The sequence below is a fragment of the Chrysemys picta genome, chromosome 3, assembly GCF_011386835.1.
Source record: "Chrysemys picta bellii isolate R12L10 chromosome 3, ASM1138683v2, whole genome shotgun sequence".
Taxonomy (NCBI): Eukaryota; Metazoa; Chordata; order Testudines; family Emydidae; genus Chrysemys; species Chrysemys picta.
In genome coordinates, this window is record NC_088793.1 from 166,461,577 (window position 1) to 166,489,350 (window position 27,774).

Here is a 27,774-nt window from a genome sequence, read left to right on the forward strand (position 1 = left end):
TTAGGACAAGACAGATTTTTTTTTATTGCACATGTTAGCTGTTGGGACATAATGTAATTGCAAATTTTAAATATGTCTGGGTCTATTTCCAGAGAAATTTCTGAAGTTTGGGAAACAGTTTCAGTGCATTCTGCGTCGTCACTTCTATAACTTCTTCCACTGGGATTCCTTTCATTTTGGCAATATACTCTGCAGCAATGAAAATATTCTTTGGTTCATTTCTCACCTGCAATGTACAAAAACAGAGAATAAATTAAAGAATCTGAAATTACATTAGTGTCAGATTCAATTTATCTTCAGAACCAGTTGTTGCAAATGGTTTCAAATATACCACTGATCGGGCCTTAAATGTAATTTCTGTTATATTTGCTCATCCTCCACCAGTCTCCTCTCAATCTATTCCTGCAATTGGCAAGAGTCTTCTCCTGTGTAGTCCCTGCCTTTGGGAACTGGCTCCTTGTATCACTCTGCCTTATCAACCTGCTATCTCTTTTCCAATTTCATCTGACAATGTCTTTCCTTCCTTGTCTCTGCCTATTCAACTTTTGCCCTCTGTTACAGTCCTCAGTAAGCTACATTTTTAGAAATGCAGAAGTGGAGAAACCAACAATTTACCTGTTTTTCAGGACCTAGTGCAGGAGAGTCGGTTTCTAAGCACATACATTCTAAGGGCAACATTTTCACAAGCTTCTGCTTCTTAAAGGAAACAAGAAAGCTATTAAATGGCTCATTCACTCAAACTAGGAAAAAAAAGCAGAGAGAGAGAGAGAGAGAGGTATGTTTCATGTTAAAGGCATGGCAGTAATACACCGTGGGGATCTTGTAAATATATTTTTGCTAATTGCACAATTAGGAAGTAGTAAAAATGGTCAAGAATACATGAACTACTTTTTAATAAAGTCTCCATAATATACACAATGCCACCCCTAGTGAAGCACTCAGCCCATTATTATCTATTAAATCAAGTAATATTATTGCACATAAAAAAAACCCAACAACCTACATTAGGGTTGCAAAGTAAAGCACTCAAAAGCTCAGATATACCAGAATCAAAGTTGCCTGTGCAACCCTAATTCATCCTCTTTGTGCATATGTCTTATGATACAATATTTAATTACATGCATACTATTTTTTCTCCTCCAATCTTGTCCCACCTCCCATCCCCAGGGTTCTTGTCCCAATCTATTCCATCATCGTAGTCTGGCTCTTGTCCCTTCTGCATTCAAATCAGGCAGCTGCTTCCTTCTCCAACTGCCTGGGCCCAGCAGGGAGTTACTAGAGCACAGGACAGGCAAGCTTCCCTGCTTTCATTTCAGGTGCCTAAACCCAGCACAGCCTGCAGCAATGCAGGGAAAGTCCTGCTTGGCCTGTGGCTGTAGTGTGCCCAGTGTGGATGGGATCTTTGAAGAATATAGCTGCTAAAATTTAAAGTCTCTGCTGAGCATGTGCAAACTGCAGTTTTTCGTAGACATATAACTTGGCCAAATTAGAGTGGATTTTCACAGGAACAGCATAAGGCTCATTCCTGACACACAAGTCTCCCCCTGCCAAATTCTGAGTCCCTACTCCAAAGCAAGGGAGCACTAGAGCTTTCCAAAGAAAAGGTCACCAGAAGTTTACATATTATAGGGTTTAAAAAAAAAATCAGCCTAACAGAAAGTAATATTTTCTTTGTGATAAACTGAGGGTTACAGGCTGCAATCCCCAAATACTGAGATAGGACTAGTCCCTTTGAACTTTACCTGTTCACTTCTTATAATGGAAGGAGGAATGGAGAAGAAATATCCAGCCTTCACTCCTTCCATCGCCACAGATGGCCTCCCATCAAATGCATGAAGCAATACCCTTTCAGCACCTACAGAGAGCCAAACCAATTAGGAAGTAACTATATTCGTGATAGGACTATGTCGACACCTCCTAGTACTAGAACCCTTGGTCTCGCTGTACTCTAGGATTACAGTGCTCTGGAGAGGAGCAGAGTCAGAACTGCTCCTGTGATGCCAGCACAGTTGGTGCTTACGGTGTCAGACAGATAGCTTATAGAACAAATCATGTGAAGGGGCAGGACGTGGAGAAGAAGAGCCTGTTACGAGAGGAGCCATGTTGGGAGATATGATTGGGATTGCAAGCAGAGACAGTCTGGGGAGGGAAGGAGCTAGATAGCACCATGGGAACAATTCTAATCTCCTTCTCTTGAAAGCATTACAGTCTGAGGAAAGTACAGTCGGGCCAAGGAGTTTCTGTCAGCAGCTGACATCATCATTCTAACATAATAGAGACAGACAGAAATTATATTCACTTTCCTTCCTTTCTTCTTTTTACAGGTTTCCCCCCCTCCCATTAAGTAAGGCAAATTGGGCAATAATGAAAAGATGAAAAAGAAGACCTATTAAATCACCGAGTCCATTCCCCTACCAGTGCAGGATTCCATCGCCCAGGAGTGTGAGTATTTGATATTAAATTGATACAACACTTGATCTTAGTTCAAAACATAAGAGATACCAGAGCCTTAATTTTTTTATCTATTTTAATAACGCCATGATTCCACTTCATGAGCTCCAAGACTTAAGCTATAAAAGTATCATATCAGTTAATTGCCTGTAACACTCTTTGAAATGTATTTAAAATGTCCACCTTTTAAAAATAAAAAAAAGTAGAATTTCAAATGCCAACCTAGAGAATGTGATATTCTGAACAGACGCTGAGCATGGATATGGGTCTGTCAGAAGGTGTATTTGAACTGACAAACTGCTAGTGGCTAAGGCAATCTGAACAGTTCCTCAAACAAACAGTAAATCCCATAAATTAAAATTACAGTACTTTGAGAAGGACCTCCATAACTGTGCCCATCCAGCTTTGTGTAAGCAAACTGACATGCATGATAAGGAGATATGGTAAAACCAAAGAAAGGTTGCTGAAAAAAAAATGAATTTTTAATAGCATGAAGTGACCCAAAAAAGTACCTTGTTCTTTTAAGAGGTTAATGGTTGGTCTTCCAGCTGAACGAGAATGGACGTTTCTAATGAAGAAAAGAAAAACTAGTATTAGGAAATTAAGCAGAGTATTTTTTTAAATAAGATTAACTGATTTGACAGCAATTTTTATAGCACCATTCACCAAGAAAGATTCCCTAAGAACTTTACAAACATGTATAAAGAAATCACTTCAGCCATCATGAAAATACAGTAGCAACAGTCTAAGATAAGAAGAGAAGAAGACTACAGTATGCAATTGAAACTACAGGGGATAACCCAAGTAGGCACAATGTAAATGTAATTTGGCCAAGACAATGAAGGCAATATCCTTACTTTTCTAAGTGCTCTGGGCTCTTTAATAACTACAGATATGAAGGAATTTGATTTTAGATCTCTTCTGAAACACAATAACCTGTCAGTATAAACAAGACCTACAAAGGTAAATCCAGTCTTTTCGCTAATTGAATCTGTTTGATCAAGACTTGTCTTTGTTCTTGCTTCCGTTCATCAGTGCTGGCAAATCTGGGAGTGAAATCTAGTCCAACCTACAGCACAAGAGGAGACATAAGAAAGTTTCACCAACCTGATTCCTTTACATACTAATCTGCAGTTCAGTAAAGAAATAGTTTTTCAATCCTGCCAGTCAGTTTTAAATGTATACATTTGGGAAGGATTGCCATTAAAATGAGCTCTATAGGAAATGGTCTGTTATCAGCTTAGATTCAACATTCAAACACTTTAGGAGTTGAAAATAAATTGAGAGACCCAAGAACTTTATTCAACATTTTAACTAATAGATGACTTTTGTGCAGCTATAACCGTTGTTTAACAATGATTTCCAAACTAAAACCCCATATCCAGAATCCTCTTAATTCCAAGGGAAATTCGGATTCAGATCTGAATCTGTAGCTCAAGCCCATTTCTAATGAAGTCAACCAGCTGTATAGTATTGGAATTAAATATTTTCAGTTGATTTTTAAGGTTGTGAAAGGTTCACAGCTGTACCAACCGAAGTCCTTGCCTTATCTACAGAACAGGTGCAACATAGCAAATTTACCTATACTGACATGTCGGTGTGACTCAACCCTGCACGGTGTCAGAGGGTAAACCAAAGGGCATCCAGGTGTAAGAGGGTACTTCATATTTATTTAATTCTCTCTGCTAAGACTGCAGGCAAGATTGTCATTTGTTGTGGTGGTTTTGAGATATGACCATGTGTCTTGCAGGAAGTGGGCTCAGACACCAATCACCAGTCATACAAGCCACTGTACAGCTATTCGCCTTCATGTCCTGTAATAAACTGTCATGTAGCATTACCTGTGCTCTAATATTGCTCTGCTGCATTCCACCCTGAATTTCAGTGGCGATTCGAGTGAACACTATGAATTCCCTACCTATTATACTGTGTTTTGAGGGTCAATAAATTGACATTTTAGTTTTATGTCAATACATTCATACATACATGATTTCTGAAGCGCTGTGGAATCCACTGAGAGGAAGTAATAACAGCTTTACTAACATTAATTAAGCAAGCCTCAAACCACAACAGCATATAAAACCACACCACTGTTTAGGACAGGAAGTAAAGGAGATTCCCAGCCAAACAAAACTGCTGAGGCAAATTAGGAAAGCAGAATGCAAGTACTTCAGTGGGAATTTTGCCAGGACACTGAGGTGAGCACCTGTAATGTTATGAAAAGTGCAATGGGATCTTTAATGAACCAAAGTCGTCAGGACTTGGTTTTATATCTCATCCTAAAAACAGCACCTTCAGCAGTAGTGTTCCTGCACCATACCTCAGTTCAGTACTGAGTCAAAGGTAAGAGATCAGCAACTGAATCACAGACACTGCTTTCCACAGCCCCTAAATGGTCAGTGGAGATCTCCCATCCAAGTACTGACCCAGCTTGACCGCACTTTGCTCTCAAGATCACCGCACAAGTTGGCATGGCTGCAGGTGAAAGATAGTATGTATATTTAAGATACTTCATACCACGTCTACACTATTAACTAAATATAAAATAAAAAGTAGCTAATCGCTTTTAAAACCTCCTCCTTTTCATTCAACCTGTACTGTCAAGTTCCATTGGCACTTTCCCATTGGGTTGAAATCAAAATATTGAGTTATTCTTAGCAGGAAAGAGCAGCTGCAAGGAGTAGGATGGGTCAGGAAACTCTAAAAATGAAAAGTACAATTGAAAAAACTTGAGAGAAAAAGTGGGGAAACTGGAAAGATTGGGGGCAGGGGAGAAGGAAGATACAAAATGCTACTGCTGTATTTTTCTCCTATTTTTTTCAGGCTATTCCCTTACTGCTGTGTGAATGGAAATTCCCGTTGCCAATTTATTTATTTGAAGGGCATTAATAGCAGATTCAGAAAAAAATTCTCGTTCAGATGAAAAATTAGCATTGCAAAGTAAGTAGCAGCAGTGGGGAAGAGGGGGAGGGAGACGACTGGGGAGATGCCTCAGGGAAGTATATGAAGGAAAATATTTTCAGTGCTGGAATGACAGGTCAGGTTCTCCAGCTGCTCAGATTATTAGTATTACTTTTTGTTTATACAGAGCTGATCATGTGCTAAGTGCTTGTAACTCAGAGGACCTATGCTGGCAAAAAAAAAAAAAGAGGATTTAAACAAAACACAGAACTTCTACTTACCTCTCCAATTGCCAACAATCTATCTTTATAGAGTTCTATAAGTGGCAATGCAGCATCCAGGTCCTGCGAGAAGAAAATAAAAGAAATTAAAGAAACAACCCTCTATCCTTGCAAAGCAAGAGCAGGATGAATTCAGTTCCACTGTGATACAGAACCACTTAATCTGTCATCTGTGTACCTTGAAACGTGCTCCTACAGTAGGTTGGAGGGAAACGGGGGCAGTCTGTCAGGTTTAAAGATCCTGCAAGACCATTCTGCCTTAAAGTTTATTTTTTAGATGAGTGGAACATGTAATTACCTCTTCAAGACAAGATCTATTAATATCCTGTACATGCCAGCTGTTAGTCTGAGTGCAAACAGTCACCAAATATGGTCAGGGCATGGACACAGATGTATACATCTCTCTTTAGTCTTCCACTCCCCATGGAAGTGGAGGGACAGCTAAATGTGCATGTTCATTATGTTGATTGTAAGCAGATCATCCGCTCCACTGTAGCCCTCTGTAAAATAGAGAGCCAAATTACTTCAGTAGCATTTTGCTTGAGTATTAACAGAATCAAAGATGAGTAAGGACCTCAGGATTTGATCCACAGTGTTTTCTGTATTATGGCAACATGTACAGTATAGGTTGGATTTATTTTAAATGTCAAATGAGTCAATTCTGAATGCCTGCTGCTTGGCCCAATCTGGACAAGTGGCAATTAAGAGTTTATTTATACCTTTAAAGTAACACTGCATTGTTCCTCTGGGGGAATACCTTGAACTGGATGAACTCCCAGACATGGCAAGACAAACCCTGGGTACCTAGAAATGAGAAATATATTAACAATGGGAAACATCACAAAGCATGCTACATCATGACTACTGTAAAGAACTAGAGAAAAAAGTATTAATTAATCAATTAAGGCTACAGTACATTCCTTGTCATCCCAATAACCAGCAATCCACTTGAGCAGTAGCACATCGTATGCCCAGTGCCAGAGAATGAAAGCCAGAGTACCTGGGTTCTATTCTTGCCTCTGACTGGACTTGCTCTCTGACACTGAGCAAGTTACAACCAGGCTTTCAAAAGTCCTCTCTGATTTTTGGATGTCCAACTTGACACATGTAGTGCCTGATTTTCTAAGCTGCTGATGACTCACAATGTACATAAATTTGGGTGTTGAGCACGTCTGAAAATCAGACCATGAGTGTTGGATACGAAGAAATTGAAGCAACTGAAATCATTAGTCTCTCTGAAAATTTTAGCCTCAACATCTCTGTGTGCCAATTTCTCTCCCTCTGTAAAATGTGGGAAAATACCTCCTTCACAAGGGTGTTGTGAAGTTTAATTAAAGTTTATAAAGAACTTTGAGATCCTCAGTTAAAAGGAACTACAGAAGTGAAAAGCATATTATTCTCTCATAAAAATACTGCTACCTTTCAATTACAAGTTTCATCTTGTGACAAGTTTTTGGAGATGCACTTTTTATGCATGCAGAAATCCAAATAAACAAGATAATACAAAATAAAGACACCTAAAAGCAAACCTAATACATGCCAGCAGGATTCCAGCTTAAGATGCCTTTTTGTGCTTGATTTTTTTGGTTTTTGTCACAACTCTAATACCTGCAAACAGGAAAGAGCTCAGAAAGATTTTAGATATTGCAGAGAGCTCCCAACTCAAACACCCTACATTTGATTATGCACAGAAGAGTCAAATAGAAAAAATGCTTAGTACAATACTATTGACTCTGAGAGGCAGTGTGGCTAATGGTTAGTTCAGAAGACAGGAGTCAGGATTTCTACATTCTATTCCCATTCTGCCCTGACTCACCATGTACCTTGGGCTACTCACTTAACTTCTCTGTTCCTCAATGTATCTGTCTGTAAAGTTGCATATCCTAGCTCTCTAACAAGAGGATTATGAACCTTAATTCATATTTGTAAAACCCTTAGGAATTTTTGGATGAAAGGCACTGGAAAAGTGAAAAATTATTATTATTATTGATTCACCAAGGTCTCATTTATTAATTATTATTATTTATTTGTATTGCAGTAGCACCTAGGACCTCCAGTCACAGACCACGACCCCATTGTGCTAGGCACAGTTCAAACACAGAACCAGTAGACAGTCCCCGCCCCAAGGAATTTACAGTCTAAGTAAGGCCTTGCTGCATCCCATGAACAGCCATTAATCCTGCTCTGTCCTTTGGGTACTGCCCATGTGCAGTCGCAACTTGTGTTTTCTTTTTCTCCTTTTCCATAGAACATGCTTTCCTTGATGTTTTGAATCCCATGGCACCAACCTTATCAAACTGCTCTGCAGTCATTTAAAAATAATTATTGTTTTAATCACATGCAAAGAAGACAAAGTCGCTGGAATAAACAATACCTTTCCGAAAGCTGGATAATTTTTTCAAATTCTCCTGAGTGTTCAGCAACTGCCACAAGGGCGAAAACTTTAGCCTGAAACAACAGGAAATAAAATTGCTGTAGCATAGAGGAACAAATGGATATCCTAGATTAACTTCCTAGCTTGACAAAACTTCCAAGCTCTCTCATAGTCTGCATTTAATTGATAAAAATTAGGTGGGGAATTTCATGTATAATGAACCCTTCTCTGGAAAGCCTAGTGCTGGGGTTGCTGGGGTGGGATTTGGGAGAGAAGGTTTAAATTCCATTTGTTCCTAACAACCAGCCCTGTGCCACCTACTGGTACAAGTACTGAAAAAAATAATCAGAATAGTTTTCAAAAATGTCCATGAATTCAGAATTTTTTTAAGACAATAGGGCATTTTTAAAGGATAGGGTAGGTTAGGTATTTAAGAGTCCAAAACCAATCAATGAGCCCTGTGCTTTTTGGCACATCTAATGTAGGTTAAACGGGGGGAACGTGACATCTCTGGGTTTTGGTAATGGGCTATGGAACATTTCAACTCTAGATCACTGTCTCAAATACAACTAGATGGAAGCAAAATCATGCCTGTAAAGTCAATGAAAAGGCTTCAGTTAATGTGAATAAGAGCTAGATCAGCAATAAGTGAAAGTTTGTTCTATCTGATGGCTTTCATTGTGGTCTAGTAAACCAACACATTTATTACTTATTGCCTTGTGGCAATCTCAGCACCAAGGACTGAAAAGCCATAGAAACTGAAGTACCCTATTGCTCCTAGAATTGGCAGCTCCAAAGTCAGGATGAGAAATGCCAGCATCATACTACAGGGAAGTTTGCAGGGTTGCTGCTCCTACTGTAACTCTTCTGTGATAAAGGATTTCAGTTTACTACACTAGCACTAAAGCAACCTGTACCAACATTTATATTAATTATATTAGAAAACCCCATTATTAAATGAAACACACTCAATTTTGACTAATAAGTAAGACAATGAAATAAGAAAAAATAGGTGAATTAGAAACCCTGCCCTCCTAATAAGGATTCTTCCATAGGATCCATGAAGAAACAGAAATGACAGCTGATTTTCCTGTCCATACAACGGTAGCAAAAGCATCTTAACCATAAATAGTTCCTTTAAGAACCATATGCTACATACAAATGTATGGCCTCAGAAAAATATTATGTATTCAACCAGATTTGTCTTTCTCAAAATATAACCCCAACTACTTTGTCTGCAAAAGACTGGACCTTGATTCTGCAAGCTGCTCCACATGGAGAAACCACTGCACCTGCCCAGAGTCGGTTAACTTCACTGGGGCTGGGTACAATCTGGGAGGTCCTTTAAGGCAAGCTGGGCTCAGCCTTGCCTCTAACCAAACACCTATCCTCAAGATGACTGTGATGGAGACTTAATTATGACTAACCCGAGCTGCAAGGAAGGAGGGGAATCAGAGAGAGGACTACTTAGATCTGGGAACTCAGTCTGGCGAGGAGGAAGAGGGGTTTCCTTTCTGGGGAAGTCAAGCTGGAAAAGATCTACGGGAAGTATGTGGGGGTGAGCAGAGGCCCTTGGATAGGGCCTATAAAAAGCAGGGAGATTCCTGAGATGTGCTGGTGCTGCCAGAGTACCTAACAAGGCAAGGCAGTGGGGGAAGCCTGCTGAGGAGATGTAACATAGGAGAAACTCTGTAGGGCCCAGGAATAGGGACAAAAAGGCAGAGAACTTCAGTGTAGCCTAAGAGGTGCAAAGTATTATTAGTGAAAATATTTATTTGGACTTAGTTGGACCTCTTGTTACCTCAAAAGGGGAATGAATTTTTCAGTGATCTGGAGAGGACCCAGCCAGACAGGCCCTGGTGGGGCCAAGGAAGTGATCATCTCTAGCACCTCCTGGTGAAGACCCCAGTATGAGTATCCATGCATGAGGGGGAAACCTTGAGGTGAAGACATGCAATTACAGGGCTCCATTCAGGCATGAGTTGGCCCACAAAGAATGGTAGAGAAGTCAGTGGGGCTCTATGGGGGTACAGTGGCCTGGCTGTGCAGAGCAGTTTGCAGGATCAGTCCCCAAGTCACTGAAGTTTCTGGACAAAGCACAGCCAGGGGAGGCTTTTACTTTATTCCTAACAGTCCCTAAGCCAGGCTGTTGTCTAGCTTGTCCTTGTCAGATGAAATAAACACAGTCACTGTCACAGATGACTTGAGAGCTGTGATGTAAGCACAGATCTGTAAATCAAGATCTTCCAAATTTTAATCTCAGCTCTGACACAGACTCCTATTGTGAAGATTACTTCATGTTTGTATAGATTTGAAAGTGCTGAATATTCAGACTTCACTAGGCTTTGTATAAATTCCACATTTAACTACATTTTGTGTTGCAATCCTGTATTTTACAGTATAAAACTTTGTGCCCAGCTAACAGGAAATGTGCAATGTTAGCAGAATTGAAGTTTTTTCAGTATAAGGCAAACACAAGCTCATGCATAACTTTAGAAATGGGGGTAGCCTCATTGACCTCAATGAGGCCACTCATATGCCTAAACTTAAGCATGTGTGTAAGTAAAAAGAAGAACAGGAGGACTTGTGGCACCTTAGAGACTAACAAATTTATTAGAGCATAAGCTTTCGTGGACTACAACCCACTTCTTCGGATGCATATAGAATGGAACATATATTGAGGAGATATATATACACACATACAGAGAGCATAAACAGGTGGGAGTTGTCTTACCACCTCTGAGAGGCCAATTAATTAAGAGAAAAAAAACTTTTGAAGTGATAATCAAGCTAGCCCAGTACAGACAGACAGTTAGATAACAAGTGTGAGAATACTTACAAGGGGAGATAGATTCAATGTTTGTAATGGCTCAGCCATTCCCAGTCCTTATTCAAACCGGAGTTGATTGTGTCTAGTTTGCATATCAATTCTAGCTCAGCAGTTTCTCGTTGGAGTCTGTTTTTGAAGTTTTTCTGTTGTAATATAGCCACCCGCAGGTCTGTCACTGAATGACCAGACAGGTTAAAGTGTTCTCCCACTGGTTTTTGAGTATTTTGATTCCTGATGTCAGATTTGTGTCCATTAATTCTTTTGCGTAGAGACTGTCCGGTTTGGCCAATGTACATGGCAGAGGGGCATTGCTGGCACATGATGGCATATATCACATTGGTAGATGTGCAGGTGAACGAGCCTGCATAAATACCACCCTATACCGGAAACCTACTGACCGCTACACTTACCTACATGCCTCCAGCTTCCATCCAGGACACACCACACGATCCATTGTCTACAGCCAAGCTCTAAGATATAACCGCATTTGCTCCAATCCCTCGGATAGAGACAAGCACCTACAAGATCTCTATCAAGCATTCTTAAAACTACAATACCCACCTGCTGAAGTGAAAAAACAGATTGACAGAGCCAGACGAGTACCCAGAAGTCACCTCCTACAAGACAGGCCCAACAAAGAAAATAACAGAACACCACTAGCTGTCACCTTCAGCCCCCAACTAAAACCTCTCCAGCGCATCATCAGAGATCTACAACCTATCCTGAAAGATGATCCTTTACTCTCACAGATCTTGGGAGACAGACCTGTCCTCGCTTACAGACAACCCCCCAACCTAAAGCAAATACTCACCAGCAACCACACATCACTGAACAAAACCACTAACCCAGGAACCTATCCTTGTAACAAACCCCGATGTCAACTCTGTCCACATATCTATTCCAGTGACATCATCATAGGACCTAATCACATCAGCCATACCATCAGGGGCTCGTTCACCTGCACATCTACCAATGTGATATATGCCATCATGTGCCAGCAATGCCCCTCTGCCATGTACATTGGCCAAACCGGACAGTCTCTACGCAAAAGAATTAATGGACACAAATCTGACATCAGGAATCAAAATACTCAAAAACCAGTGGGAGAACACTTTAACCTGTCTGGTCATTCAGTGACAGACCTGCGGGTGGCTATATTACAACAGAAAAACTTCAAAAACAGACTCCAACGAGAAACTGCTGAGCTAGAATTGATATGCAAACTAGACACAATCAACTCCGGTTTGAATAAGGACTGGGAATGGCTGAGCCATTACAAACATTGAATCTATCTCCCCTTGTAAGTATTCTCACACTTGTTATCTAACTGTCTGTCTGTACTGGGCTAGCTTGATTATCACTTCAAAAGTTTTTTTTTCTCTTAATTAATTGGCCTCTCAGAGGTGGTAAGACAACTCCCACCTGTTTATGCTCTCTGTATGTGTGTATATATATCTCCTCAATATATGTTCCATTCTATATGCATCCGAAGAAGTGGGCTGTAGTCCACGAAAGCTTATGCTCTAATAAATTTGTTAGTCTCTAAGGTGCCACAAGTCCTCCTGTTCTTCTTTTTGCGGATACAGACTAACACGGCTGCTACTCTGAAACCTTTCATGTGTGTAATTAGCAAACACTTTGCAACTATGCAAAAATGCCAGTATAGTTACCCACCTTCTTTGCTTCTTCCAATACATCCTCAATATCCTGAAAGAGATTATAATGTTTTATTGGAAACCTGAATTAGAGAGGCGAACAAGACTTTTAAAATGACAAGTGTCTACTCTTTTAAGGGATCTGCAAATAGAGCAAGAGCTGAAGGGCTACAGTGGAAAAGTCAGGGAGTGATGCCACAGGGCTGGAAAACACCCATCTGTGAGATGCAAACCTTCCACTTGAGGGAAAAGCAGCCCCAGCAATCCTTGAGCAGCCCCTCACACCCCAAAGCAAGGGCCCCTGATGTAAAGCACTGGGGGTGGGGAGAAAGGTGGAAGGGGTGAACAAGGGGCAGGAGGGGGTGAAATCCAGATGGGGGAGTTAAGAGAGGGGAGCAAGGGTTAGAGTGTAGATAGGCTGGGGGGGTAGATCAAGGGACAGAAGGGGGTCCCAGTGGGGCAGAGGGTGACCAAGGGGCAGGACAGGGGGGCTGATGGGGCAGGGTCCCAATAGGGCACGAAGGGAAGGTGACCAAGAGGCAGAGAGAGGGTCCTGATGGGGGGGGGTGCTGGTGGAATGGGGAGGAGGGTGACCAAGGCGCAGGGTCTGCTGGGGCACGGAGGGGATGACGTAGGGGCGGAGGGGGGTTCTGGTGGAGTGGGGAGGGGGGTGACCAAGGAGCAGGGTCCGGTGAGTCACGGAGGGGCGGGACGGGGGTGCTGGTGGAGTGGGGAGGGGGGTGACCAAGGGCCAGGGTCCCGACGGGGCACGGAGGGGCGGGATGACCAAGGCGCAGGGGCCGGTGGGGCACGGAGGGGCGGGGCAGGGGGGTGCTGGTGGAGTGGGGTGACCAAGGGGCAGGGTCCAGTGGGGCACGGAGGGGATGACGTAAGGGCGGGATGGGGGTGCTGTTGGAGTGGGGTGACCAAGGAGCAGGGTCCGGTGAGTCACGGAGGGGCGGGGGGTGACCAAGGGGCAGGGTCCCGACGGGGCACGGAGGGGTGGGGATGGGGGTGACCAAGGGGCAGGGTCCCGACGGGGCACGGAGGGGTGGGATGTAGGGGCGGAGGGATGACCAAGGCGCAGGGTCCCGATGAGGCGGGGGTGAGCAAGGGCCGCCCCCACCCCCACCCCGGACTGCTCCGCACCCGCTCAAAGTCCGGCGCCGCGAGGTGGCAGTGACAATCCACCGGCCCCACAGCCCCCATCCCGAGCGCCCTAGGCCGGAACGGCTGAGTGGTGCCCGGTTTCCGCCCGGACAGGTGATCTGAGACGCCGGTTCATGAAGGGCTCGGGCGGGTTCCGCTTCCGGTGGTTTGGAAAGCGGGAAATGGCGGCAAGCCCGGCCCGGCCAAGAGCGATGGAGGCGGCGGCGAAGGGGCCGGAGCCGCGGCCGCCCTCCCCGGCCCTCCGGGAAACGCGCGTCCGCTGCTGCTCGAAGCGCTGGGTGGGCGAGGTGCTGGGGCTGTGCGCCCCGTACGTGCGGGCGCTGGCGGACGGGCAGCCCGGCGAGCTCGGGGCCGAGAGCCGGGAGCGGGCGCTGCGGGACGCGCTGTGGGTAAGAGCCGCCGCGGGGGTGAACGGGAGCCGCATGCTGCGCCCGCTCGGGTGGGGGAGGCTGGGCCCGTCTTAAAGCGGGGCTGGGGCTGCCCCGACCGATCCCCTCGGGCGGAGCCAGGAGGCTGGCAGATGCCCCTGGTGAGGCCGAAGCCTCAGCCAGCCCGGAGGGCCCAAGGGCCACAGTCCCGCAATTAAACGTCCACCTCTGTGCGAGCCGCCTCCGACCTGGGGGGCTGGAGTTGGTGAGAGCAGCCACAGAGTCCTAGAAATAGAGCTCTGGAAGGGACCTCCAGCGATCACCTAGTCCGGCCCACTGTGCTGAGGTAGACCCTAGACCATCCCTGACAGGTGTTGGGAGGTTTATAAGAACATGTTAGACACCGATGTGGATTCCACGACCTCCTTTGGAAGCCTGTTGCAGAGTTTAACTACCCTTATCATTAGAAAGTTTTTCCTACCATTTATTCTAAATCTTCCTTGCTGCAGATTACACCCATTACTTTTTGCTCTGCCTTGCCTGGATCTGGAGAACAATTGTTCTCAGTTCTCTGGAGAACAGCCCTTGATGTATTTGAAAACTTTGCAGGTTCTTTCTCAGGCTTCTTTTCTCAGGACTTAAGGTTTTCTGCAACCTTTCCTCACAGGTCAGGTTTTCTATATCTTTTATCATTTTTATTGCTTTCCTCTGGATTCTCTCTAGTTTGTCTACATCTTTCCTGAAGTGTGGTGTCCAGAACTGGACACACTACTCCAGCTGAGGCCTCACCAGTGCCAAGTAGAGCTCCACAGTTAACTTCTGTCTCTCGGGGAAGGTATACACTAGAAGCGCTATATGGGTGCAGCTACAGCACTGTAGCATGTGTGGTGAAGACGCTCTAGGCTGACAGGAGAGCGCTCTCCCATCAACATAGTTTTCACCTCTCGCAGAGGTGGAGTAATTATGTTGGTGGGAGAGCGTCTCCTGCCAACATAGCACCGGTATGAACAGCGCTTAGGTTGTTGTAACTTGTATTACTTGGAGTGTCTTTTTCACACCCCTGAGCGACATATGTTAAATTGACTTAAGCGATAGTGTAGACCTACCCTTCCATATAACACTCCTATTATAATGCACCCCAGAATATTCACATTTTTTGCAACTGTATGACATTGTTGACTCTCGCTTAGTTGGTGATCTACCATAACTCGCAGGTCCTTTACAGCAGAACCACCACCTATTGCAATTTTGTAGTTGGGCATTTGATTTTTTTTCTTTCTAAGTGTAGTACTTCGCACTGTCTTGACTACTTAATTTTGTTGATTTCGGACCAAATCTTAAATTTGTCAACTCCATTTTGATTCTAATCTAAGAACGATGATAATACTAGGCACTGCTTCAGTGCTTTGCATCCCTTCTCAGCTGCTTTTAAAGACTAGAGGGGGAAATGTCTCTGTGTTTCAGCCTTTGTCTTGTACATTTTAATGTGCTTTGTGTATTTAATGTGCTTTTGCGGATACTGACTAACACAGCTGCTACTCTGAAACAGAGACCATTGACGACTTTGGGGATCCAAACATGCTCAGGAATCTGCCTGTGTGGCTCACATTTCAGAATTGGGGATTGGTCTTGTTTCCCCTATTGCTTCTATGGGTCTTTCATGCAGGGACAGGAAAAGGACAAAGAAAAAAAGGAGAATGTGATTGTAAGTCCCTAAAAACTTGTCAGAAGAATACAAGGGAACATCTAGTACCTGAAACTAATTTAACTCACACTTTTTTTTTTTTTTTACACTCTAGTCTACATTGCTGGTATCCCCTTAAATAGGTTAATGAAGCAGAAAAACCATCCAGCTTTTTTTATTTTTGTGGTTTTCATGTTCTGAAAAATGTCATAGACCAGGCGTTCTCAACCTTTTTCTTTCTGAGATTCCTCCCCCCCCGCTTCCCCCAACATGCCCGGGGACAAGGGCCAGAGCTCTGGGCCAGAGGTGGGACCCTTGGGCATAGGCATTGTTTGACATCTATTTTGGGGAGGCAGGGGCCGGCAGGACTTTGGCCAGCTCCGCACAGTGAGGTCCATGAAGGGAGTGCCACCTCCACACCCTGACTCACCTCAGCAGGCCACCCACCTGTCTGGGGCTGTGTGCCGGTTGCTGCTCCCCGAGGGCTCTGCCTGCCCCGGAGCTGGCTCCCCGCCTGGGCAGCTGACCAGCTGCGTGAGCAGTCAAAGTGGGCTGGGAGCTGAGAAGGAGCCGCAACCCTGGGCACCAGCAGCAGACAGCGGAATGCCACGGCTGCCCACTTCATGGCACCACCAGCCAGAGGAGCAGCTGCCCCGCACTGCCTGGCTCTGGCTTCCCGCCTAGGATCTGGCCAGAAGGTGGGTGGGGCCTGAGGGGAGATGACAGAGAGGAGGAGGTGTGGGGGGAGGACCTGCCCACTCTGGGTAAGGCACTACAGTTTTTGAGGGGAGGGCAACACACTTGTGCCCCCTCAACTCTGCCCGTGGGCTCAGGGCTTCTGCCTGCATCAGGACTTCAGCCGCACTGCTCCTGGCCTCAGCGTGGGAGGAGGCGGAGCTTGAGGTTTCAGCTCCATGCTGCTCTGACTTCAGGTGGGGGGGAGAGGAGAGCTTCAACCCTGAGGGGGGTGCCCCCTGCTTCAGTGGTGGGGCCCTGCTTCCCTTCTGAAAGGGCTCATGGACCCCCAGGGGGCCACAGACCCCAGTTGAGAACCGTTGTCATAGACCATAAAGAAGTGGCCAGTACCCAACCTCCACAATAGAAGCAATCTTCTTTAGATGTGAGAATTTGTAATTGTCTCACATGGAAAAGAAAACCTGGCTTCATTGTTGAATTTGTATGGGTTCTGAATGAGCTTCTTCATACCTATCTTCTATGGCTTATTAATAACACTACATTAAAAGAACATTAAGATAGCAAAGTCAAGCGCTCAGAAATTAGGTAATGCTAGAATTAAGGTTGTCTATGCAACCCATCATGCTTGTTTGGTCTGAGGCTAGCACCTGTTGACCATCTTTCCTCTCTCTGATTCAGCCCTCTTTGTGTAGACTTCTGCTCAGGCCTAAAAATTGGACCCAAGCCAGGCCAACCTGAACCCAAGAGAGTCAAATAGTTTTCTGACCTGACCCCAACCAACCCTTCCCTTCCAAACCCAAGTCAGCGCTGCTACCACTGCCCACTTCTGCCTGTGGGGTCAGCACAGCGGTGTGCCCTGCTCCTGCTGTCCACCATTCCTTGCTGTGCAGCAGAACATGAGGGGTTTCAACTCCTCGGCATACTCACTCTGCAGCATACGCTGTGCAGTGATGTGACAGCAAGAGCAAGGCATGCAGCTGCCGATGTACCAGCCCCACTGGCAGGAGGAAGAGAGCCAACCTGGCCTGAGTCCAAGAGGGTCTGTTTTTTCCTTACCCAGCTAGACCCAGACCTGACACTTTTTGGGTCCTGTTGTAGGGCTCTACTCTTGTGTGTATACGTTATGATACAGTCTATCATAGGAACATATACTAATTTTTCTACAGAACCCCATCTCATTCAGTGCATGGGATGGACTATGCTCTGGGAATGAATCAGGGTTGCATAATGAATGACACCTCATCCCCCATTTGTTGCAGAAATGTAAGGTGTGTAGTGAATGTGGCAGAGGGCTGCAGGAAGAGAAGGGAGGGTCCTGTGAACCCCCTATGTCTGTCACATAGTTCCTACGTTATGCCGGGCAAGACACTTAAACCAAACTTTTCACAGGTGTGCACTAATTTGTTGCTCATTTTCTGGATACCCAACTTCCGACATCAAGAGTTGGATTTGAAGAAGTATCAAGCACTCAGAACTACAACTGAGATCAGTGGGAGTTCTGTTCCGATCATATAAAGTGTTATAAAAATTAGGTCCTAGGTTTCTCAGTTTGGGCACCCAAAATTAATTGATCCCTTGGGCTTTAATTTCTGTACCTTAGACCTATATATGTAAAAAGGGGATGATAATGCTGTGTGAAGAGCTAAATTACTATGGTGAGAGCACCATAGAAAAGCCCAGGAGGACATTAATTTATTCTGTATTCAATGCAGTGTTTGGGTAGTGTGCAGTAAATAAGGCTGAGGGGCACACTTTGAATGATGAAGATTAAAAACTACCCATTTAGTATGCACCATCCATTCTGTGCAGGGAACGAGAGAGGGGCTCTGTGTAAAGTAGGGGATCCTGTAACTAATGGCTGTATCATAACGCATATGCACAAGTGGGCCAGTTTAAGGTTGCACAAGCTGTAATTTGGCTGGATTTGATTGGATTTTCACAGGAATAGCAAAAGATAGGTAACCATGGTGTCAGGGACATACCTACCAAATATTCTGTGCCAAAGCTCAACAAAACATTTTTTTTTAAGATGGACAAAGCATATATTTTTCCCTAACCTCGTTCTTGGAAATGACTGAACCATTTTAGCTGAAACATATCAAAAAATTCAGCCTGAGTCAGACACCTGGAATGAAAATTTTCATTTCAGACAGGTTGTTTGGCAAACTTATGTGCAACTGAAAAGACGATCTTATAATCAAAAGTGTAGGATAACCTATAGACCAGTGGTTCTGAAACTTTTGTACTGGTGACCCCTTTCACATAGCAAGCCACTGAGTATGACCCCCCCCCCTTATAAATTAAAAACACTTTTTAATATATTTAACACCATTATAAATGCTGGCGGCAAAGCGGAGTTTGGGGTGGAGGTTGACAGCTTGCGACGCCCTATGTAATAATCTCACTACCCCCTGAGGGATCCCGACTCCCAGTTTGAGAACCCTTGCTATAGACAAAGGTAGCTGCATGGCTTCCCTCCTTATCCTCACTAAGCCCAGGAGAGGAGGCCAGCACTTCTCCTTACTCTGCAGCAGCTTCTGCCCCTGCCAGACAGGGGGATGGGTTACAGCATGCTCTCATACTTCCCTTCCCATTATCCTTTCCTTCTACTTTCTTTCAGTTTTTTCTTGCCAGTCCCCTCTTCCTGGATGTTTGGAACAAATGACCATCCTAAACCAAGAGACCACATTAATGTGCTTTAAACTTGTGTTAAGGTACCACGTGGGGGTCTCACACACACAAAATAACTCAAGGGAACATGGATGGAGTCCTTGCCTGAATGAAAATGCTGAACAAGTTCTTTAAATTCAGTTGTCAGCTGTGTTATATTACATTGGTAGGCTAGAAAGCATATTATTTTAAATATTTTGATCTGAATTTCTTACAGAACTTTGAAACATCAGTTCAAGAGAATATTACCATTAATGGACACCCATGGCATGAAACTTCAGATGAAGCTGAGCTTCAGAATGGTGTGTGTTTGGTTTTTAATATAATGTCTTCACTTTAGTCTAAGCACTTAATATATTAATCAAGCAATTGTTCCTCCTGTTGTTGCTAATATATGTGATGCCTAGGGAAGAGAACAGACTGAACCCAAGCCTGTGTGTGTTCAGATTAATGATTTACACCTTTTCAATTAAAACCTTTCCCCTAAAACAACCTCCATATATAAATTAAAGGAGGAAAAATAATCCTTGAACATATAAATTCCTGTGACCTGGAAACAAACGGGGTGTTTAAGATAACTGAATTTGTTCTGACACTTACGACTTCAGATTTGTTAGATACTCAGTTATCAAGATGATGGGTGATTTATAAATAATAGGTAAATGACATTTCAAAATAAAGAAGTTTATATAACCAATGCTCATGGTAATTATCCTGCAGAAGGGTTCATAACAAAAGGACTAGTGCAATATTTACAAAATAAGATTTAGTTTGAAAAAATAATCATTTTACATGATCACTTGTTACAGTCCCATTCACTTAGTCTTGTTTCTTCTCTTATTTTTACTATCTGAATTGAATAGGACAAATGGAAGGGATATTATTTTTAAAGCTTTAATAAGCAATAAATCAGATTTAACAAAAAATGAAACTAATGTTCTTCCCAGTAAACTCACAACCTTTTTTTTACTTTGCAATTTTTTTAAATCATGACACCCCAGCCTATGATGTAACTCTCTCACAATGATAGTAAGAAGAGAAATAGAGTAACAGTTAACATATAATAGAGTATTCAATGGATGCAAAGTAATGAACGTCCCACCCCTGCAAAACTACCAGCCAAAGATTAACGACAAGCTAAATTCCTTGTGCATCCTAGAGGAGCAAAATTGATGTTGGGTAGTACTACTGTAATTTCCTATACTATCTTGATGGTTGTTTGGTGGTATCTCAAGCCAGTTCTTGTGAGAAAAGTATGTTTACATCACAGGGATTGGCATTCTTGATTATATCCAGAGACACAAGAGTGGGTGTAATGAATAGATGAATGGGAAAAATGTTTATTTTGCAGTGTAACAGTGTTGCACTCACCTCTTGCGAGCACCCCCTGGCTGAGTGCAAGAGCCTGCACTCTTTCAGTTTGTGGTGGGTCTTCACTGACTCAGCCATCCACCCAAGTCATACATATTCTGTCAGTGAGATAAAAGCAACACCAAACCCCTTTTGAGGTACATGTTCAACAGGGGCCTCTCTCAGTGCCCTCTCATGTCACTGTTTGTCCCTGCTCCGGAATAGAGCAGTGCCTCAGGACTCCTTCCCTGGAGGCAGTGTCTTCACCCTCTTGGGGTTTCATGGCTACAGCTCTCCAGCTGGGTCACTATAGTTTAGTTCCCCTCTCTGGAGTTCCTCACTGTCCAAGCTGCTTCCCCCAGTGGCTGTGTGTGTGGGGTGGGGGGGAGGGGCTGTCCACTACTCCAGGTACCATCCCAGGGATCCTGTAGATAGTTATCTGCTGTGTCCCTTTATCTAAGGCTATGTCTACACTACCGCACTACTGCAATTCCAGCTACGTGAATATGTACCTTAGGTCAAGTTACCGCAGGGGGTCGGCGGGAGAAATTCTCTTGTCTACTTGCCTTACTCTTCTCGTCGGGGGTAGAGTACAGGAGTCAACTGGAGAGCGATCTGCTGTCAATTTGGTGGGTCTTCACGAAAATTAACTGCCAGTGGATCAATCTCAGAGCCTCGATCCCAGCTGTAGTGTAGTCCTGCCCTAAGTCACGCTGCTGCTCTGATTCCCTGGGCCACTTCGCCACGGCCCTGTGCCGTCTTCACCCTTACGTCAGGACCTTGTCCTGATGGAGTTCCCACAATCAGCTCAGGGCTCCTTCTAGCTCTCCCTGGCTTCTGACAGCACTACCTCATCCGAGGTCCTATAGCTCTATCAGCCAGCCACACACTGTCTACGCTCCTACAGCTCCAGCAAGGAACTGAACTTGCTGTGGCCCTGCAGTTCTTCTTATACTGACCTGTTGGAATCTGAGTGGCTGCTTCCCACACAGCCATTCTAGGCAGCTTGGAGGACCTCTCTACTGGCCTTTTCTGGGGTGGGATGTGGCAGGATCACAAGGCCTCCAGCAGGGGGCCTCTAGGCCTAATCCACCCTGTCACATGCAGTTACTGCTTTTAATATCTTTTAATTTGTAATAATGGGGATTCTTAGTATCCTCTAGTGTTCACAGAAGACAGTTAGTGTGGTTTGGTTGCATATACCTGTTAGTGAGTGTCAGGTATTCTTCCTCACATGCAACTGCTACCCTTGGTTGAGTGAAATTGAAAACACAGGTATGGACTTGAATGTGGAAGAAGAGTTCCCTGAGCTGCTGCTTGGTCAGCAAGCTCTATAAACTCTACAACTGATGACCTAGGCTTAGGAAACACTCCAAGCTATGTTCCAGAATCACTGCCTCTTGGCAGAAAGTTTGGAACTGAGAAAATGGATTCTGTTTTAGAGAGTCCTGACTTAAACCATTGTAAAACTAGTATTTTTCAAGTTTGCATCATCTTGGAAACTTTCTTTATGGAAGGATATTTTTGTTTCTGTTTTAATGTGGATCACTTTTTATTGGAATACATTTTTCTTTATGGAAAACTTTTTCCCCATTTTAAAGAAAATCAAACAAAAAAAGTTTGAATTAAAAAAAAAATCTGAAAATTCTTACCCACTTTGGATCATTTTGAACTAATGTCAATTTTAGTTTCTTATTGGAATATCAGTGGAAACATGCCAGAAGTACTCAGCTCAGCATTTAAGTTTGCAGTTAATACACTTCTAGGAAAAATATTTATTTTAAAATGTAAACTATTGATTTTCATTACAGCTGTGCAAAATCTGTTAAAAAAATTCTTATTTTATAAGTCTTGTGAATTGTGTGTATGTGTAAATAACCCACTTATTTTGATGGGAAAACAAGGTTAGAGCACAACATTGGTGGTTTGCTCTCAACAAATCAAAACTTCAGGGTCGGATTTAGAGCTATTCCACTTTCTATAGATAAGTGCATATTGTACCAGAGACAAACGGATTATATAGCCAAAGTAGAACAGTTCCAACCAGAAAGATTGAAAGAGGAATTCCCTCTTGTACCCCAAATAGTCGTCAGCCTGGTGGTCAGGGCACTCGCCTGACGGGGAGGTGTCGGTTATTTTGTGAAAATGTTTGGAAGGACTTGGTTTTGTCCCAGTGCAGAACAGGAAATATTTTGAAATCTCATAAATTTTCATGGAATGGGAAAACAGTTTCCCACCCAACTCTATTGTTTTGCCTATTGGCATTTCTTCCACATCCACTGATGCTGCGCAGATTGACCAGTAGAGGGTGCTGAATATCCATTTTTCCCTAATACACTAACATCTAAAGCAGAGGTCGGCAACCTTTCAGAAGTGGTGGGCCGAGTCTTCATTTATTCACTCTAATTTACAGTTTCGCGTGCCAGTACTACATTTTAACCTTTTTAGAAGGTCTCTTTCTATAAGTCTATAATATATAACTAAACTATTGTTCTATGTAAAGTAAATAAGGTTTTTAAAATGTTTAAGAAGCTTCATTTAAAATTAAATTAAAATGCAGAGCCCCCCGGACCGGTGGCCAGGACCCAGGCAGTGTGAGTGCCACTGAAAATCAGCTTGCTTGCCGCCTTCGGCACGTGTGCCATAGGTTGCCTACCCCTAATCTAAAATGGTCTCAGCCTTTGGATCACATGCATTCTAGAATACAGGAATGTAACTGTTACAAAACGGAAGGAAATGGGGTTAGGGTAACTAGTTTTTATAGTGTGTAATGATAGATGATATGACTTTAAATAACATAGACAGCTGGTTAAAGTTTGTTTGAAACCTCAGACAAATCTAATAGTATTTAGTTTTAAAAATTGTCAAGTTTAATTGCAATATTTGAGAAGCTAAGAACTTATTATAGGAGACACATACTGCAAACACTCCTCACATAATACTTCTCTCCTTACTTTACAGCCAAAGGGAAAAATGCCTTGCATATTTTGTCTGATACTTTTAAGATTTGCTCTTAGAAAAAAACATTATGTATTACAGAAAGATCAACTCATAAGTGTGTGGTGTCTGTATGAGTACAGAGGTAAAATATATATTTTATATTTTTCATTGCATATCTCAGTGTCAGGATTACCACTCTTCAGTCCCTCAGAAAATGTAATTTTTTTTTTTTTAATGTAGTGAAGAATAGCAGCCATTACTGCTGGAAGAAGAGCATTGTCTCAAAATAGCCAGCCTTTGTTCTAAGTCATAGTATAGTTACGGCACACCTTGTAATAATTCTCAAGGAGTTCAAAGTTTGTCTGAAGTCTAGAATGTGTCTTCAGGCTGAATACATGTCTGAAAAGGCTGCCACAAATATCAAAGTAATGGGGTTTAGTAGATCTGACAAAATACTTGTCAAGCTTGAGGGCCTGATTCAATGCCCATGGAAGTTTTTTCCATTCGGTTTAATGGGCTTTGGATCAGTAGTCACTTCTAATAGCTAGTTGCTCCAACGTCTACTATCTTTGCTGAAGGGAGCTGATGAGAACTAGCATCTTAGGACTTGTCTACTCACAGAAGTTGTACTGCGTTAACTATACTAGTATAGTTATAGCAGAACAATCCCCCTAGGTGGATGCAATTATAGTGGTATAAAGGAGCTTATATTAGGCTAGCTTACTCGCAAAAGGGAATAACTAGGCGTTGCCTTGCTATAAGTACTTTGGAATAAAATCCCAGCCTTGACCGAAATAGTTATACTAGTATAAAACTAAAATATGTGTAGCCCATCTCTTAACAATAACCAATGCTCTCATAAATATGAAGCTTCTCAGAAGGATTCAAGGCATCCAGGAAATTAGTATCCTGTGTGAGATGCAGTTGTAATATTAAGCTGACTTTCAGTCTTAGAGTTCTAGAAAGCAGTTGCTTTTGGACAGTCCCACATCATGTCTGTCTGTGAATCAATCTCTATTTAGTGAAGAATAGCAATATTCAGTGTGGAATCTGAGCACTTAGCACATGTACCTTTAGCAGCTTTATACTTTCAGGATGGTGTCCCTGTATTGTATACATTATGAGGGGATGGGGCATCCCTCATGTTGGCTCACTTTACATGATTTAGGCTGATGGATGCTAACTTCTCCAAAAAACAGGAAACACAAACCTGACCCCACCCTCTCTCTGTAACTAACTAAATTTACTTAGATTGTAAGCAGTTTGGGATAGAGATCATCTTTTCATTTTACATTTGTACAGTGCCTAGTGCAGTGGGGCCTGATCCCTGATTGGGTTCTCTAAGCACTGTTCCAGTACAAATAACACCTGTTGAGCCAGCTGCCCTGAAATAGGGGGTAAGGAGACTAATTGCCATAAGAAATTTTAATGCCTGCTGTTAGGGGGAAGGACTGACCAACATTTTGCTTTATTTTTCTTTAGTTTCCTGTAATAATTTTGTATTTTTTAAAGACACTTAAAATAACTGTGTATACTATGTCACCTTGTTTTTTTTTGTGAATTTAGGTTCTGACATCAAAATCCTCGAAGATCAGTTTGATGAACTTATAGTAGAGACAGCTACGAAGCGTAAGCAGTGTCCCAGAAAGATATTAGTACATGTAATCAAAACCATGAAAGCAGAGCAAGAAATGTTGGTAAGGATCTTAATTTGGACTTTGTAAAGATGAAGTCTTAGTAATAAGACTTTATCACACTTTACTATTAAATCTTTGCTGAGATATGCAGCAAGACTGTTCGGGTTTTTTTTGTTAATGTTTTCAGGTTACAAAGTGAATGATAATTATGATTTACGGTAGTCCAAAAGTAATTTCCCCAAAGAGACCCCTCCTGCTTTTGTTACTGATGGTCCTTTCAGATTTTGCAGTAATACTAATTAAATTATTCTGTTCTACCTAAATTGATCAGCAAAAATTACAAAGTTGTTAAAATGTGGCATCACTATACATCACTTTCAACCACTTTTGAGCAATAGCTTTTTATATTTTCCTCATCTTTGGCTGTAAGGAGTCCTCATGGGCAGCACAACTCCCACTACCATCACTGTCTCAATATATGTGTCTCAAGGCAGTGGCTTCATATAATAGCCCATAACAATGAAGTTCCAGGGCTTCCTTACACTTTTCTCCAAAAAACACTCCTCCTGAAGAACAGCTACACCTGCTCTGCACAAGTGTGTCAATCTCCCTACATCTGCCAAAGGAAGACTGCCTCCTTTAAGGATCTTCAAGTCAATCCATTAAAAATGCTTGAGCAGTGCAAGTTGTATACTTCCCTCAGTTGGGACTGTTGCCTTCTGTATTTCCAGACTAGCTAACGAAGTGTGTGAGCCACAAGAATTTTGTTCCAATAGTGACTAATAACAGAAAGAAGTGACTCTCTTATCCTGGTCTGCTCACAATTTTGAGAGGTGACTTGTAGTGGAGAAAATATTTTATGGGTCAGACTTGAATATAAATGTTACTCGCCTTTCCCTTGTATTATAAAGACTAAAAACATTTTCTAACTGTTGAAGATGTTGGTATTGAAATAAGTTTCTTTCCTCCCTCATAGCCTATCTTTGCTCATCACTCAACCTGAAGTAAAATCATAATGCTGAATCTACTATTACATTAATTTCTGCTACATCTACTTGATGTCAGAACACAAGATTCATGGCATGGTCAAAACAGCAGGAGAACCTGAGTTTTGAGGGAGAATGTTCTTATTCATACACAAATACCTGCAAAGATAGAACAGCGGAAACTGACAGTGATTGGCCATATTAATAGCTTTCTGTATAAATGTTCCCTTTGTTCCAAGTTTGTCCAGGCTCCATGAAGGGTTCCCTAAGAGTTGCTCTGCAGTTCTGTTTCATAAATCATGTAGCAGATGGCAATGCTTCTCCCAAAATATCTAGATTTCAGCTAAAAATCTTGCTTTCCTCTGCACTAACAATGAGTTTAGAGTTTGGCAAAATAAAGCTTAATATGGTGTGTTTATACATTTAAATAAGAAATGGGCAGACAGAGCTAATTAGATCACTCTTTCTAACAGTTCTCTGTATTGGATGTAGAACACTAATCCCACTAACCATTTTTCTTACAGTAGTAACCCATTGTGCTAGGTACTGTGAAAAACATGGTTTAAGTAGTGTCTTAATCTAAGGAAATATTTCAGAGTGAAAAATATTTTGAATTTATTTTTGTGTATGCAGAAGCTCTATCGGCCTGTCGTAAAGCAAAAAGAGAGAAAGCCTGAGCCCTCTCAAGGTAAGTGTTTCTCATGACAATGCAAATGTATAGAGAACATTACCTAACGGAATCACCGAATGCAAATTTTTTAAGAAACGCCAATAAAATTGTTCTCTTTCAAGTGTGACTTTCAGACAAAGATTTTTAACCTGTTCATTCTGTGGGCATAGTTATCCGAGCGAGAACTTGGTTATTTGAATACACTTCTATTCTGGATGTAACTGTGCAGACATAGAGCCTTGTGGTAGCTGAGCATACTGTTACATTGCTTTATTTGCACGCATCTAGTTCTCTTGTCCTGAACCTTCATGCTATTACAGGCTGTGCTTCAGGGCAAAAATCAGCCACTAACAAATGATGGGGGTTTGGCAAATATTTTCTGTGGGTCAGGTTATCCAATAACTGTCTGGGGCAGAGTTTCTTTCTCTGTCCACTGTTGTAGACAAGATACCAAACTCGATGAATCACTGTGTTCCTATTCATGTCTTATGAGAATACCACTTGGTTCTCAACATTGGTCAGTAGGCAAGCAATTGCTAAGAACTGGCTGACCTGGGAAAGAAGCATAAAGTACACATTTTTGGACATGCTTTTATCATTCAGTACTGAGTGGCACAGAGTTGATTTTCGTCTTAAAAATTATAATAAACACTCATGTCACCTTTTAAAGTACAACGTCAATGGGACACATGAAATATAAATTGTAACTGTTAAAGCAGAAACTAACTATTTAATCAGCGTCCTAAGTTTACTAGGTACTTTCTAAACAGGACACTGTCTCTGTCCTAAGGAACTTACAGTTAAGAACAAATAAAACATTAAGGGCCATCAGTAGGATGCCGTCTTTCAAGGCTTGTCTTTACAAGCTGGATTATCTTCACTACCCTATTTTAAAAGCGTGTTGGTTTATTTCTAGCATTTTGAATGCAGTAAATCATACCTTGTGGTTACAAGGTCCTCAGTGTGCTTTGGCAGCGCAATGTCATTCACACAATATAAAAATATTTAAACAAATAGAAACATTAACTAGAACTGAGGGGAAGTTTTGATAGAAGCTTTCAATTCTCAAATTGCTGATCTGACTTTACTTTAGGCAGTGTTTCCTTTTTGT

The 27,774-nt window shown here is 42.6% G+C and overlaps 2 protein-coding genes across 4 annotated transcripts in view; one reads left to right on the forward strand and one right to left on the reverse strand.

Moving 5' to 3' along the window:
• LOC101939950 (putative deoxyribonuclease TATDN3) lies at positions 1-13,792 on the reverse strand. Of its 3 annotated transcripts, none has more exons than XM_005278903.4 (10): positions 13,642-13,792; positions 12,512-12,544; positions 8,008-8,081; positions 6,353-6,437; positions 5,634-5,696; positions 3,411-3,520; positions 2,964-3,019; positions 1,743-1,855; positions 616-693; positions 1-226 (listed from the first exon to the last, which is right to left on the reverse strand). In XM_005278903.4, the coding sequence occupies exons 1-10, from the start codon at positions 13,699-13,701 to the stop codon at positions 83-85; spliced, it is 816 nt and encodes a 271-aa protein (XP_005278960.2). In that variant the 5' UTR covers positions 13,702-13,792; the 3' UTR covers positions 1-82. The 3 variants fall into 3 exon arrangements, with proteins under 3 accessions (XP_005278960.2, XP_005278959.2, XP_065445557.1); XM_005278902.4 differs by having other exon boundaries at positions 616-696; XM_065589485.1 differs by lacking the exon at positions 616-693.
• NSL1 (NSL1 component of MIS12 kinetochore complex) overlaps positions 13,778-27,774 on the forward strand; it is an 18,568-nt gene continuing 4,571 nt past the window's right edge. Inside the window, exons 1-4 of the mRNA XM_005278905.5 lie at positions 13,778-14,051; positions 19,298-19,382; positions 24,937-25,067; positions 26,627-26,681. Of these exons, the coding sequence (XP_005278962.1) occupies positions 13,824-14,051; positions 19,298-19,382; positions 24,937-25,067; positions 26,627-26,681 (499 nt within the window). The 5' untranslated portion in view covers positions 13,778-13,823. The remainder of the gene's footprint in view (positions 14,052-19,297; positions 19,383-24,936; positions 25,068-26,626; positions 26,682-27,774) is intronic.